Here is a 16,538-nt window from a genome sequence, read left to right on the forward strand (position 1 = left end):
ATTTCTGTTCAGCACTTTTATATACCCATGCTTCAGTGATTCACAGTCTACATGAGAAACTGCTTACTTAAAAGTAAAAAAAAAAATATTTTTAATTCCAATAAGTGATTGATTTTTTTTCAAGTAGACCAAAACATGGCTACTGAATACTGTAGTCAAATAGTTGAAATAACACAAACTAGGGGAAAAGAAGCTTCTCAATCAGTTCTGCCACTGCAGAGACAAGCCATCATACAGCACAGTGGCATGCAATTTTGTGAGGATTTGCCATCTTCACTGCAAATTTGAGACTGCAAGATCATTACTGCTCTCTTATGTATGTTTGGACAATCTCCAAAGTAACAGAGCAGAAATTGAGCTTTTGGACAAAAGTTTGCTGCATTTGAGTGCCTCAAATTAATTTCCTATATTGGTAATTAGGTTTGAGAACAGATAAAGTTCAAAAATACTAAAGTAGTTCAGATTCAGGTTCAGTGGGATGTACTGCCCACAAGCACATCTGAAATAAGGTATATTTCTATTCAAAAGTTTAAATATATCTTTAAGTAGTCTTGAGTCCTTAAAACTTTGGATACCTACATTTTGTATTTCATTATTTTATTTATCATTCTTCCCTTACACTTATTTTTACTTCGGCTGTAACCAAGAAATAGCTCAATGTCATACACTCATTAACTATCCTAACAGGACCCTTTACTATAAAAGAGATACAATATGCATTTTTAAAACTGGTATTTTGGTGCATTTATCTACTTTGGTGCCATAGGATATCTTAAACTCAAAGTTAATGCATAAGTAGACTGTGCTACAATAATCTTCCAAAACCCACTGATTTCTCCTATCACTAAGTTTTCCTTTTTTCTACCTGAAGTAGTTTTGATGAAATGCTCTCTTATTATTCCAAATACACTTCCAGCACCCAAAAATTCTACTTACAAACTAATTCAGAGAGGCAAAGAACAAAAACCCATTGTGCCCATTGTTTTTAAGCAGAGTAGCCATTCCTAGAGTAAATGCAAGCCAGAGGACCTTCCAATAAATTACTCTCCAGAGAAGTCATTATGGAAGGCCATCAGGGAAGGGCAAGATAATTAGCTATTTATTAGTTCAAGAATGGAGCAGCTATTCCCATTGCTTGACATTCAGTGCTTCACATGAAATATCAATCAACACATTTCACAGTCGATGAATATGACACCAAGTTGTCCACAGCACATAATTTGTTCTGTATTTACTTGCCAGATTTTCCACTGCCAGGGTGCATAGGAGTCTCTGACCACCTTGTATCCCATATGCTACAATGACTTGCCTTCTTTCATATTTATAGGTAAAACCAAAGAATAAGGCTGAACAGACACCTTTTAAATTCAGGAGCTTTTCTTCCAAAAATACAAAAGATACATGCAATGCATTCATTAGATTCTTATAGGAACATTGTACAGCCTTTGAATGCCATTGTGGAAAAGACACATAGCTTTGAAGAGGTTATTTTAAAATCTTTAAGCACAGTACGATATTAACAGGTCCTCCTTTCCCGAGTTCCCAATTTAAGAAGAGGAATAATATGATGAATCCAAACTCAGAAGCTGCACAAGCAGCTACAGTTACCCATAGCCCTGTAGCTACATAAACATTCAGCTTGCTTTCTAAATCTGAATGTGCTGCTGCAGCATTGAGGAAAGACCTGGAGTTCAGACTGTAACAACTGACCAACCATAGCTTTATTATTGCCACACTATCACACACTTTCAGTTTCTCCTGCCTCTACACATGCAGTACATCTGTGTATAACTTCTTCAAAATTATACTTTAACATTCAAGATTATTGGTAACTCAATGAAAGAAATACAACCACTGAAGAGATGATGAATTCCTAATAAATATGCTGTTAGTATATTATGACTTTCATTAAACTTCACATTATGAAGCTCTGTATATTTGATTGCCTCTTGAAAAAACAGCTCAAGAGTTTTCTTGAAAATGGCTTCACTTCATACTTTTTTTTCCCAAAGATGGTGATTTTACCACGGAAGATCTACCAGTATTTTTCAATAGACAACATAGAGCATAATATTGCTTGTGTCTCTTGATGAGACACAAAAAAAAAGAATTATAGCTGAAAACAGGACTAAATCAGAATCAAATCAACTTATCACTGTGGTATTTATTGTCTTTTTCAAAAGTTAGTATTGATTCCAAGATCAGCAATCCAGATAAAAATCTTTGTAAGTAAGCCACTTACCATATTTATTGATGATACAGGACCAATGCTGTTAACATAAATGTCAACATCAATAACTGTCGGTTTTACTGTGGAGAAAAAAAATTAATATTATTTTGTAGACAAAATAAATAATCACTTTAAATACTTTTCCCCCCAATAACTATAAGGTCTTTTTTTCAGGTACAACTACTGAAGAATATAGATAATGTATTTTAGGAAATCATGGTTCTATTCCTCCTACCCAACAAAAAAAATTTGCCATAAATTAAAACCTGTACCACTTTATCATCATGATTCCAGTTTGTCTCAGCAGCAATTTATTAAAGCAAGTTTCAGTGCTAGGCACAGTAACTCAAAGTCAGGCTCAAACCTAAGATGTTGACATGAAAGTAGAAATAATGCAGCGTATTATTTACTTCCTTTGCCTCAACATTCAGGTTCTTTAACCTGTTCATTCCACATCAAAACAATCTCCCCACATTTCCGCATCAGCCCTGAAATCGTCCTAACTTAAGAGTAAAATCCGGAAATCTATGAAATATGATTAGCCAAACTTAAGCAATCCTTCTTTCAATTTAGACTCATTCCCTTCAGTCCATATTGCCTTTGCATTGTTTCATTCAAAGTCTTTTGAATTTGATTTGGTTTAGTCAATGTACATTTCTCATAAGTTCTTCCATGTTTTCAGACTTCCAGGACTTAATAAGCCAAGACAAGCTCTGTATTCCTTTCCTTTGCTGAGGACACTAGGATTTCTCTTTCAGCATCTTTGCTGTCAGTGCAGCTGCTGGACATTTTTGAGCTCTTATTGGTGACATAACCTAACACTAAAATAATGGCACTCTTACACCGAAAGGCACATTAATTTTTTTACTTATACTGCCATTCTTCCAACCCCACAGGGTATATATTAAGCTCTAAATTGAGATCTAAATTAGTGGCTTCCTTTCTCCAGAGTTAGCTGACTCAAAACTAAGTATAAAGAATAAATGCTGTTTTAACCTGCATAGTGAAAGTTCATGTGAACTTGCCTCTAGTAAGCCAACAGCTTCTGTTGGACATCCTTCTTTCCACAGAATCACCTTCTCCTCTACATGGCTTTCAAAAATCTCCAGAGAATATTCAAACCACTGAAGTTTGGGAACTGTGTTGGACTTGGACTTTTTTCACTAACCCCCAAGCCTCCTAGAATGAGGAAATGCAGGCATATCAGCCTTTCAAAACTCAGAAAGCTTTCATCTGGGAAGCTGCTGAGCAGAGAAGTGAGGAACAGTTAAATACCAAAGTTCTGTTGGAAGCTTATCTCTGGTAACTATCAGTCAATTGGTCTAAAGCCATCTGGCACAAAGCTGAAGATAGACAGAAATCTTCACATGTAAAGATGAATATTTTTTGCCTGCATCCCCCAAATTTCAGACTATCAAGGAGGCGTCAAGTAGTGTAAATGTACTTGAAAATTTAGATGGTTATGAAAAAAGGAATTTGCATGCTGGCTTGTCCTGCAAGACTTTGCTATGTACATATCATTAGGAAGGCTGTATCCCCTGTTGCAAAAAACAGACATTGAACTGGGTACAAATAGTGATTAAAGATGATAACCATTCTCTCTAATTCATTAGGTAACACATACTTCTTGACTGTGTATGGTCAGAACATCCAGGATTATTTAAGGTCATGGTTTCAAACAGTCTGAAGTACTGGCTGATAAACTCAGATCTCCCCTTCAGCAAAAGAAAATGTGAATTCAGCTGAACAAGTTCAGCTGATTAAAGCAATTCTAATTGTACCCAGCTAATAACTAAATAGGAGTCTAGCAGCTTCTGGTAATCAGTTGCCTCAAAATGCAGTAATAAATGTCATTACACAGGAATTGGTAATAGCGAGGAACTACAGCTAGCTCTTCCACCAGAATAACATTCATGGAATAAAGAGCTCTCAGCTTTATAGGGTTTATGCACGTGTCTACCTGGGAGCTCAAGGCTAAGGAGTTTGGTCAACACTAATGGCACTAGACTTAAAGATGCAAATTGGCATGCAATTGAATCTTGGCAGGATCAGGAATAAAATTCAGGACAAAATTTCACAGTGCTTAAAAACTGGTTTTGTTTAATCATTGCAGTTAAGTATATAAATAGAATAGGAAGTGACAATTTCTCCTGAATGTTCTGGACCAAATTCTCTTACAATGAAAAAAACAAAAACAAAAACAAAAACAAACAAACAAACAAACAAACAAACAAAATTAAAAAACTAAGCACTGCTTGTTTGCAGTTTGATCTTACTCGCAGTAAAGGTCTAACCTTAAAACAGAATACTAAATAACAGTCACTTCTATCAGACATTTCCAGTGAAATTCAAATTAAAAATAAATAATAAAAAAATACAGGTAGGCTATTGTCCTTGTTCAAATTAAAAAAGATAAAAAAGATTGAAAATTTCTTTGAATTATTTGGTTTTATTTTCCTAGGCAGAGGTAAAAAATACTATTGTAATATGATTGGATGATAAATGTGTGTTCAGATTTTAAAAGAAAAGACAGAAGAGTGTAGTTCTTGTTGCATGTGCTCTTTCATGGATGTAAACACATACAAACAAACATAGGATCATCAGGTATAAATTTTAGATTCATTATCATGAGTTTTTAATTCAAAATACCAAACAAAATGAAGCAAGGATTTAAGATTATTCCCTCCAAAATACATTATGAAAAAGGAAATAACTGAGTCTTAAAGTTATCATGTCTTATTAGAAAGAACTGACACTACAATGCTCTTAAAAATAAACTGAGTTTCGTGGAAAGATGAAATAGCTGCACTATCAGGAAGGTTGGACCAGATGATCCACTGTGTTCCTTTCCAACCATGCTGTGATTCTGTGATTGTGTAATTTCAATGCCTGCTCAGCTTTTCTGTACACTGCATACTTTTGTGAACACTCAGTTTATGAAGGAATTCAAGCCACACATGGAGTTGTTGAGCTGCAGATGAAGTTTTTTTTCTTGCCCTAGAAGAGTCCTCACAATGTTGTTGACAGAACAATGAAAGTGTTAATACCTCACTAAAGTTGACAATAAGATTAAATATGGATACTCAACTTCATTACTGTTTTGTTATTGGCATAAACCCAAGATAGTTCTAAAGAGCTGTCATAAATTTAGAAAAATTACTGGCAGAACCATGTGTATACAACATGCAAGAGAGCAATCAAAGGTTGTCAACAAATGTACCAGCCTTCTCAAAGTTCTTTGAAATAATATTTAATATATTGCAGTAAGTTTCCCTAAAAGACAATGCAAGCACATCTGAGTAATTGCAGTGTTGCACTGCTACTCAGTCTAAGGTAACCTAGTTGCTTCTCACAGTCATTTAATCTTCAAACACGTTGGTTTTAAGTGAGGAGGGGATTTATAAAGCCAATCAAAATGTTTTTAAACAAAACTAAGGTCATCTGATCCAAATGCCCTGGCTTTGAGACAGACAGTGTTTATATTCCAGTCAGCTTTGTAACTATCACATTGCAAAGACACTACCAACAAATAGTGCCTACAAACTTAAGAAAACCCTGACAGTTCAAAACACACCTAGGAGCTCTAGGATTCATCTAGTCTTGCATTGTGGATTTACACTGGTGAAAAAAAAAAAGTACCTGATCTTGAATCTCATTCAAATCCATGAAGATGTTACTGTTGGACGTATGTGAGTTGATCATGTGTATAAAAAACTCAACAGATAAATCAGGAGAATTTCAGAAGACTCTTGAGTAAATGAAAAAGGGAATGTTATATAATTTCATGTCATGTAGAGGAAAAATCTGCGAAAAGTTCCTGTCATTTTATTATGCTTATTTACTACTCTGAATTATCCTGTCCTTCTAAAATATCTCTTAATTTTTGATAGATCTCCACTATTCAGAACTGATGCTTATTTCATGAATGAAACAACTTTTCTTCCTTCAGAAAGCTTCCTCCACATTTGAAGTCTGTCCAAATAGCACTAATGTTCCTGCATAAATCATAAATATTTAGAAATATTTTTAAAATTTTAATATTGAAAAACATTTTTACAAGCTCAATTAAACAGAGAATGTCTTAATGAGTTCTCATAAATTTAAAAATAAAATTATTTTTTGTTGAGAGTTAACCTTTCTTACCTTGTTTAACCAACTCCCAGGTTTATTCTGCTTTTACCCAACATAGCAGTGGTAAAAAATGTTATAGATCAATACATACACATATAAGCAAAGCAACTAGAAGTAGATTTTTAGAAGGCACACAACTACATAAAAATCACAGTATGATCTCTGTTCAAGAACTACAGGGTCGCTTGAATTCTGCCCAAATTTCATAAGACTTCTAAACGCAAATGACTAACTAGATTGGCTCTGCAGTAATGAGATATTTTTTTATATTGCTCTATAATGATATTTTACATTCTCTCATTACCACATAAATTGCTATTTTTAAATTGGGACAAAGCTGTAATAAATCATTACAGAGTTATTGGTAACTGTAATAGTAGTAGTTATAGTGTTAATTTTTACTTTGCATTAGTGATCATGACTATTCCAATTTTCCTACATGACCCTATAGGCAACATCTATTTACCTAGCTATTCCTATAAAACAAACTGCTATGCTAACAAGTCACTTCTCAAGGCTAAATACAGTCAGCTAACACATTTTCATTTTACAAGAAATGTTTACAACATTTGAAGAAAAACCCGGTAACAGCAAGTGTTAAGCCACCATCCCTGGAGGTATTTAAAAGATGAGAGGATGTGGCACTTAAGGACATGGTTTAGTGCTGGATTTGGCAGTGTTAGGTTAAGGGTTGGACTCAAAGATATTAAGAATCTTTTCCAGCCTAGATTATTTGATGATTCTCTTCTACAATGCTACAAATCTGTCAGTGAGGAAAATTTAAAACCCTCATTCTTCCTGCATGGAAGAGAATGGGCTTGAAAACAGATAGATGTCAGAATCTTCCACTTGCTACAGACACAGAAACTCTGACAGAAAATATATCCGTATGTTTTTGGTTCAAACTACCAAAACAGAACTGCAAATGAAAACCACAATAAGAAAGAATGTTTGGATTAAAGCAATACCAGGACGAGAACACAATCCTCTGAAAACAGTATTTTTTTTACATGCTAAGTTCGGTTGTCATTTTGTCCAAGAGTGTGAATGACAGTATGCACATAAACGGACTCCCTCAATTAACTACAAATCACTTTTATTCTTCATTTCCCACCATAACTATCAATCAACCTTCAGCACTTTCATCCTTCATTTACCATTCTCTAAGGCACAAGCTGTAATTTTTCAAGTATTATGTTGTGGACTGAAAACTTCAGATTTTAATGGTTAGGCTTGTTTTTCAAGCAATCTCTACAGTTTTAATTTTTGTTTTACTTATATTCATCAGAGGGGAGAGTTCCTGTGTGATACCATTTGTTCCAGCAAGGTCTAGCTAACTAGCAACCAGGGTCTGGATGAACAACAACAGCCATAAGAAAACTATACAGATGTAAAAATGAGCAACGATATTTAAAATAATATGTGCAGAACACAATATGTCCCTGTTTAGAGAAGACAGAACAAGTTTAGCTTGAGCCATGATCTCAAAAGGGCAACTGAACATCTTTGCAGTTCACAAATACCTGCTAAGAAACCTCTTTAATGGCAGTCTGGGCTTTAAATTCTGGGAAATCAGAGAAGGAAGGGGAGGGGAAAAGAAGAAAAGGATTTACTTATGCAATTAGTATCTCAGACTTTCCCTGACTCTCACTTAACTTTCAACTCATAGCATCCAGAAAGTTTATATGCTATACTCCCATGATCCTCTCAGATTAAAAAATATGATAGTGAAGACAGAGAAGAGAGAATAAGAACTACCAGCTTCTACATTTAGTTTTGTGTGTGACAGTTAAGACTAAGAGCCAGGCAAACATTAACTGTCAACCAAACTTTCCTACCTACATTTCTATTCAAGAAAAAGATTTCATCTGTGTGATGAAATACTTGATGCATCAAGCCATTTCAGCAGATAGTCACTGTCAGGAAATAAAACATAAATAAAAGTTATCTGCATAAATTAATTATTTACATTCACAAAGAGAAGGTTGTATTTTAAGGGAGCTTGCCTATTTAGTAATTGGGTAAAAGTCTCTTTCTTCAACACACAAGCATTACTTTTTTTTCAACCCTACAGACTGCACAGAAGACATAAGTATTGAAAAGATACAAGTGGCCTCTTAGAAATGAGAGAAAGGAGCATTCTATATAGGCAAAGAACTGCATGACCTGGGGTAAATTGTTGGCAGTAAGTTATGGGGTAAATTCAGAAAAACATAGAATATATTAATATTAAATATTTGAATACTAAAATATTTCTATATATTGAAGTACAGTAAGCTTCAAATTAAAGTGTTGCTTTCCAGCATTTGACTTAAATCAGTTGATCAAAACAAAAACAAAAAACAAAACAAAAAACAAAGAAAAAAAGAAAGAAAAAAAAAAGGAAAATAACCACACCTCTTAAATAGTTGGAAAAATGAAACTGGGTTGCTTTGGAGAGTTTTAAGCAGAAACATTGCATTGTAGGGCTTCAGGCTCAATGCACTGGGCTAAAATTTCTCTACTTACACTTTCAGTATGGCACATTAAAATTTTACCTGAGAAAAGGGTGAATAAAAAGTAGGATGTTTCCCCTGAGGGTTGAAAAGCTGTGAACCAAAGCAGGTCAGAAAGCCAAGGCAGAAATTCCCCTGTACTCAGTCCGTGGTTAAATGATTAGAAAAGCAGAATTCAGGCATGAAGAAAGCTCACTGTCAAGATGCTGTCCTGATCAGAGTTGCTCCCATGCAGGATTTTGAAAGAGCCTATGTTTAATGCACTGGACCAGCACCAAACCAAGACTATGTGCAAACAACCTATTTGTTTATGTAATCTTTCAAACCTCAAATATGTATCACAAAATTCTGAAACTGTTTTTTTGGAGTGTTCATAGAGTAGTTTACCACGAATTTGCTAACCTTGCTATTAATATTCTAGAAATGTTCATGGCCAACACTGCAAAAGAAAGCATCAGTTCCTGAAAATGGTAGAGAATTAGAACTTCTGAAGAATCAGAAAAAATCTCTTCCGTCATTCCACCTAGAAAAGAGATTGCTCTCATTTTCATTGAACAGCAACCCTTTTCTCAGAATATTCCTCTTCTTGAGGATTTCTAGTTAGATGGCTAAATCAGAACAAAAGTCTCTGAAGCGAAGACAATCTACTTCTACCCCACCAAAAAAGAAGAAAAATGGAAGTATCAGTGAGAATAATGAAAGCATTTCTGAATTTTTTAATTATGATTTTTTTCATTGAGTTCTCACTATATTCAGCCCTGTTTCTACTAGGTCTTAGCCACAGCACTCTGTGTCCTCAACAACAGGTTATTCAAGTTTATTCTTCCATATAAATCTAAATTAGACTAATCTCTACAGTCTTCTGCAGTGCCCAGTACTACAGAAGTTGGATCCAGGACTATGGCTTTCCCCTTCTGAGTGCTGCTGTAACACAGCAAAAAAACCCAGTAAAACAGAGTTTACTCCATTTGCTCTACCTTTACACACACAAGTTGTCTTTCCAGGTACACCCGTCTATGATCAATCCTGAAGTAATGAATGTCTCTCTCACTACTTCATGTTGTAAGATGCCTGACACTGTCTTGTAGGACAGTACAAAAAAAGACAGCAGAAAGTAGTCATTTGACCTTGCATGACACTTCACAGCTTTCTCTGCACTATGATCTGGAAAATATTTTGATCTGCCAGGCAATATGCAACCCTCTGTCACCACATATGGGGAAACCTAGCTGGAGCTAATTTAAAGAGCATCAGGTGTGGCAATCAGCAGCTAGCAAAAATAACTTGACAGCCCCTGTGGTAATTGCCTGTGGTGCACTTCAGGGTTCATTTCTGTGCAACATGGTAGGAAAGCAGGTCAGACAGGAGAAAGGTTGTGATACTGCTTCAGAACTCAAGATTTTCCATAGGATTGTGCCTGGAAAGGACATATACTTCAATAAACAACAGAGTTGTTTTCTTTCAACCAACAGATCTGCTCCTCGTGCACGCTGAGAAACTGGTTAAATTAGTTACAGAGAAAGCCTTTAACTGCTTTAAAAAAGAGCTGCTGTTAATGCTACCAAGCAGCAAAGTAAAGCACATCAGATAGAGTTTAGTCTTCTGTGTTTGCTGATTCAAATGAGCCCATCTATTTGTACTAGCTATGCTTGTATAAACCTGCTCAGGGTAGTGAGAGCTGCACAGCAGTATCTGAGACTACCCTCATCTTCAGAAATATGGCTAATGCTTATAAAGATACTGGAGGAGTAAGGAAAACCAGCATGAATCTCAAGACAGCTAGAACTGGTGGAGTCAGGATATTGCATATTCCAAAGTGAATTTATTTGTGCTTATAAATACCTAATAAACACAGACGACTGCCAGAGGCTGCAAGGATCAAATAATTTTAGAGGATCCAAGAGGAAACTATGAGTTACTGCAAAGGGAAGGGAAGGGAAGGGGACATTAGTGTTTGCCTCAGAACACAGACTGGTGAAGCTGTATTCAATATCTGCAATTCAGAGGCTTCCTTAATGTAATGACACATCTGAGAAACAGAGGATGCAAACATGCAATACAAATTGCCTTATTACTCTGCCATTCAAAGCCTAATCCAGGGTGATACTTTTTCCCTCCCACTATTAATGGCACATTTTAGAAACCTCTCACATACTAACTTTTTGATGGCTAAGGTAACTTTCACAATGAAAGAAAAACATAGCATATTAGTTTCTACACATAAGTTCACTCAGGGAATGTGACTGGAAAACTTTCCACTTTGTTACAAATTTTCTGTTTAAAACAAATTATATTCCATATGAAGTTAAGCTTGAAACCATGTAGGGTTCTGAAGTAAACTTTTCTTTTCCAGAACTTTGTTGTGGTCTAAGCTGCCCACTAAGGAAAGTGAGAGGGAAGATTTCATTAAAATAAACTGACTTTGAAGGAAACTGTTCTGCTTCACTGTTTGGTTTTCTTTTGTTTTTGTTTGTTTGCATGCTGGGGTTTTTATTGTAATTTAAATTTTAGGCTTGTCAATGCAAGAAACAAAAAGAGCAATGACCAAAAAAATCTCGTTTATCACTAGAATCTAAATGAAACTGAAATTTTTAAAGCTGTAATTATCATAATTCTGTTCTGTGCCCTGTTGGTTTCCCTAATATTTCTGTTTTCATTTTATTAATAAAGAGGGAGTAAAATTTCAGGGCCAGAACCTGGTCCTACTAAATTTCAGGATTTAAATCAATGTGACATGGGAGGAAAAAAGCACACTTGCAGGGCAGCAAGTCTTATTGCAAGTAGAAAACTATGCATATCCATTAAATGGGTCTTCACTTCAAAACACTTTGAAACAAAACACAGAATACCTGCCTACAGAAGAGATGTTAAGACCTTTAAAGTTCTGGATTCGTTTAGTTTTTTTCTAGGATTGGTGCCTTTCATACCATGCAAGAGACCTGAGTATCTCAGGTCTATAATTGTAGCTGGTAAAAAAATAGGTGAAAAGATGCTTTACATCATAAAACACTTTTCTTTTTGATCTAATCAGTACACTGTTATTAGCTATTCAGTAGAAAGTGCTATATCTTCTTTCTTTCTTTTTTTTTTTTTTTTAATTCAAAAAGGCATGTATTTTTTGTGGTATAATGGAAACTTTCCAGATGTCACCAATAAAATAAAAGCCCTCAAAATCCATGATATTCATGGAGACAAGAACTGTGTGTGGCCACAGGGGATGCAGTCAGGCATTCCCCTGCTGGTAGAACACTGCTTTGTTTCCAAAGATCAAAGGCCCCTTTTAGCTAGACAGGTCCTGTTAAGGTATCACTTTGCTAATATCCTTCACGTTAACTTCTTTGCCTAATATCTGGGTTGTTCAATTTACTGTCTAAAAATCCTGGCTTGGAACCTTGCAGGTGATGCCTGAAGTGCTGAGTGTACATTGTGCCCATGATCTGAGCAACAGTCATTTATGTGGAACCTGAGGCCAAGTATAAGCCAGGATGAGGAGAAAAAAAAAAGCCTAGCTTTGCATCCAAGCAGTGACCTACACACTCTTGACAGTGGTTGAGATATGCTTGAGTGACAGAGGAGGAAAGAGGGTAGCTAAGTTTCACATCACTCACTGATGGCTGCACTACTGGCACGGAGGAGATGTGATGGCTTGGCAATGTCAGTGCCCATAGTATGGCAAAAGGGCACTCGGAATATGCCTCTGCCAGGTAGGACTCACAAATACCTGAGCTAGCCAAAATACTAGGTGCCTTGAGAAGGATGAAAAGCCACAGAAGCCACTGCCTGGTCTGCATGCACTTCGATACATTTTATTCACCACAGTCTTCTTCTCTTCATGGTTTTGGTTGTACAAGTATCTGAAACTGGCAATCCTAACCTTAGAAAGTGCAAAGTATTTCCTAGGCCTCTCTGACTGCATTCAGAACACAGATTATTTCCTCAGGACCATGGCTAAAGCTACACACTGTTAGAAATAGTGGATTTGCAATAAAGGATTGAAAAACTGAGTGAAGAGCAGTGTGACAATAAATGGTGAGTGTATCTGTCCTGTGGGTCAGACAATTAACTTCCCAGCAGTACCATGCTAATGTAAAGGCTCTGAGTAGGTGACTGTTTATTAGTCCTGCATTTAACCCTCAGTATTGGCTCAACTTCTGCTTGATTCTGAGAATTACTTCTCCGTTCTTCTACTGGTTCAGTCCATGCTTCCTCTAATTTCCAAAACATGCATTTTCTTATTGTATACTCTATGTTACCTGGGAGACTACCTTCTTTTCCTTGTGCTCTTGCTGGTAGGTATTATGCTTTAGAGCATTTGTAGTAATACCAAGACCTTCAGGGCAGCAAGACAATTCTGTTGCCAGGACATGTCAACCACCCTGTTTGGAGGACAACTGGCTCCCAGATGGAAAGGAAGATGTGCTTGTGTGTGAGGCACCAGCCAGCAATTCAGGGAAGTTATCTTAATGCCTGATTCTCTAGCATTCCCCTTGTGTTCTCCTTGCCAAATGTGACAGCTCTGCAACTTCAAAAGGGCAATGTTATTTATCTGCATCAAAGGTAGGAGAGGTGCAAAGAGGGACCAGGGGAGGAAGCAGAGATGAACTAACTTCTGTATCATTTGAACAACACTCAGCTCAGGTTCTGAAACAGCCAGATTGTTATCAAAGACAAAAAATGGCCTAGGACCAAGATGCTTGATTGAAATAGATGTAGTTGAAAACTGGAAAATCTGTTTGATATATGAGGAGCTGTGTAATTCGACTCCTTTCTCTAAAACAGGATTTACGAAATGTGGAGAGACAAAAGGAATTATTTTGGTAACAATGACTTCCCCATGCTGTAAGATATGTCTGACCTCTACTGATTTTATGGCAACCGACATGGGGACTTTGAGTGACTACTTTGCCCCACATAAGCATAATGTAATTCACTCTGCCATAAGTCAGTGATTTGAAGACACAGTGTACAAAATAAATCAAAAAAATTTGTCTGAGACTCTCTTCCAGATGTTGATATGGGTGGGAAAATGCATTAAAGAACCTCTCCATCAGATAATAAGGATAGCTAAATCCAGTATGACAAACTAAGTAAAGAGAGATAAATGTCACTTTGTGATAAAAACAGATACATCTATCAAGTAAGATCTTTGTAAATACTATGGAAAATCAAAGTAATAGCTACCAAAAAGAACCAAACATACCCTTTCTTTAATAGCACAGGATATTCTTTTTTTTTCTGCAACTGTTGCATATTGCAGCTATGACACACTAATAATTGCATATTGTAGCTATGACACACTAATAATTGAAATGATGAATACATACAGATGGGTCTTACTTCCTTCTAAACTGATCTAAAGGGATCACCTAGAAAGTGTATCAATACACGTGCCATTAGCAAACAATAATTTCACTTATAATCAGGGGTAAGAATTCTCCCTCTAATCCCTGCAAATATTTAGGAAAAGTAAATTATATTAGGGGAATGTTTTGAGTGTTCCCCATTCTCAATTCGTTCTGAAGTACAGTAAACATAAATGAAAAATTCTCTCTGATTTCTGTCATACAAACTTGCTGTGAACAAACTGAGCAGCAGTTGTGCTACAGCCATTATGCTCTAGGGATGGAAACCAAGAAAAAAAGAGCATAACTACAATAGAAGGAGCACTAAAAAAAAAACCAAAACAAAACAAAGGGGAAAACCCAAACAAAAGCAAACAAACAAACCCCCCCCACAGCTGGTTTGAAACCTCATTATACAAATTAAAACAATAAAATAGCCCAAGGTGGTTATATGCAGGTATCTACTGGCTCTTATTTAAATGTTATACTTATACACAGTAGTGCTGATCACAAGACACTGATTCTATAAAATTTCTTTTGGAGACGTCTGCTGATTTGTGGAAGATCATCTCTGGAGTTGCCCTATACACAGGCAAATCCCAGCACCTTCTTCCCAGCATTAAGGAACATAACTTTCTGGATCATATTTTGAAGAAAATAAGTGCACATTCTTCTCTTGCTGTATCTTACTCTTTGTTTTTAATATGCTGAGGTTTTATTTCCTTTTCAGAGTGGGATATTTTCAGCATGGACTGGATGACAAAAGAGGTGTTCTTCCTCTGCCAAAGACCCGTTGAATACTTAAGAACTAGCTCTTCAATATTCTTACACAAACTTTGTACAAACCAAAAAGTTTTTAGGACCCTAAGATACTGCCAGATTTATTTGTGAGAATTAACGTTTTTAAAACACTGACTTGGAAATTAACTTCAGCCAAAGAAACTTAATATACACTTTCCCAGATATTTCTGCACACTTCCAGAATATAGAAACATGTCTTCTCTGCACCCAGAGAAGCTCATCCTCACTTGTGCAGAAAGTAGTACTTACTTCCAATATCTGGTCGCAGCTTTTTGTCATATTCTCTCAACAGCTTGTTTAGTATGAGAGTCACATCTCTGTCTTGTGTTTTTGGAGCTAAAACCCATTTTTGGTTAGTTGTTCCATCTTCATATTCATCCTCTTCAACCGTTCTAGAACTGCAAAACAAATGAAACAAATAGATATTATTTTACATAACCAAAATAGGATGCAACAGGATACAGCAGGATGCAACAGGCACAACAGGATTTTCCCATTAACAATTGTTGAGTATCTCTGGATAGGTCATGATTGACAATTGTTTAGAAATTGTCTTCTGGAAGTGTCTTCAAAAAGTTATACTCTAGGAGATAATACAGCTATCAGAGTACTATTTTATATCCTGTATTTTAATGAACCTATTCTGACTAGTTTACAATATGCTTTTACAAAGAACGAACATCTGCAGTATTACTTTATTAATACATCAAGACAACTGATTCATCTCTTGCACAAAGGCTAATAAGAGTATTAAAAATTCAGATCTGTTAATGCTTCCTGATCATTTTATCCTATTAATAAATTATTATATTCTCAGTGCCTGAATTTCAGAGTTTAATGTATTACAAGGCTTAGAATTAAGAGCTCACTCCTTGAATTTGAGATGGATTATCACAAGCACACAAATACATTGCATATATTAATCTGAATTTCCCTGCAGCTTAGGTAATTTTTTTTAAATGGTACATCAACAAGAGTTGCAACTTTATTTCTTTAGAGGTGGATTATGTTTATTTTAAGGGTATATTAATGCAAATGTGGTGAAACTACAGTTTCACCAGAAATCACAGCTAGAGGTATTTTCACACAAAACTAATTTCATTTGTGCAGCTTTTTGTGCACGGACTTTAAAATGTTGATTTGAAGATGTATCTTTTGGTATCTTAGAAACCAAATCTGTTTGATGCCTCTCATTGGAAAAAAAATCTATGACAGACTGAGATTAAGCTATTAGGAGAAAAGATAACTTCAATGGTGGAACCTATGGAAGGAATCGTGTTGTTTCAACCTGTGATTGCCATGGGGATATGAAATCATTTTGCAACATTTTTACATAAATATCAGTAATTATGTGAGGAGCAAAGCAGTGGAGAATGAGAGGCATCACCCTTGTTTGTTCATGGGATGTGCTACTCGTATCAGTGCAACTTTCTTTCTCTCCCTCACCTTTTCTCCATAATGACACTAGTGTCCTTTAAAATACCTCAGATGTCCTGAAGAATCGATAAACACTCTGTGAACATAAAAGGAACCTGATAC

The 16,538-nt window shown here is 35.9% G+C and overlaps 1 protein-coding gene across 1 annotated transcript in view; it reads right to left on the reverse strand.

Annotated features, from left to right (window-relative positions):
- Positions 1 to 16,538, reverse strand: part of GABRG3 (gamma-aminobutyric acid type A receptor subunit gamma3) — a 291,225-nt gene that overhangs the window by 272,304 nt on the left and 2,383 nt on the right. The window contains exons 2-3 of the mRNA XM_014892603.2: positions 15,249 to 15,397; positions 2,243 to 2,310 (exon numbers count right to left, since the gene is read on the reverse strand). Of these exons, the coding sequence (XP_014748089.1) occupies positions 2,243 to 2,310; positions 15,249 to 15,397 (217 nt within the window). The remainder of the gene's footprint in view (positions 1 to 2,242; positions 2,311 to 15,248; positions 15,398 to 16,538) is intronic.

This window comes from Sturnus vulgaris, chromosome 2 (genome assembly GCF_052056855.1).
Source record: "Sturnus vulgaris isolate bStuVul1 chromosome 2, bStuVul1.hap1, whole genome shotgun sequence".
NCBI lineage: Eukaryota > Metazoa > Chordata > Aves > Passeriformes > Sturnidae > Sturnus > Sturnus vulgaris.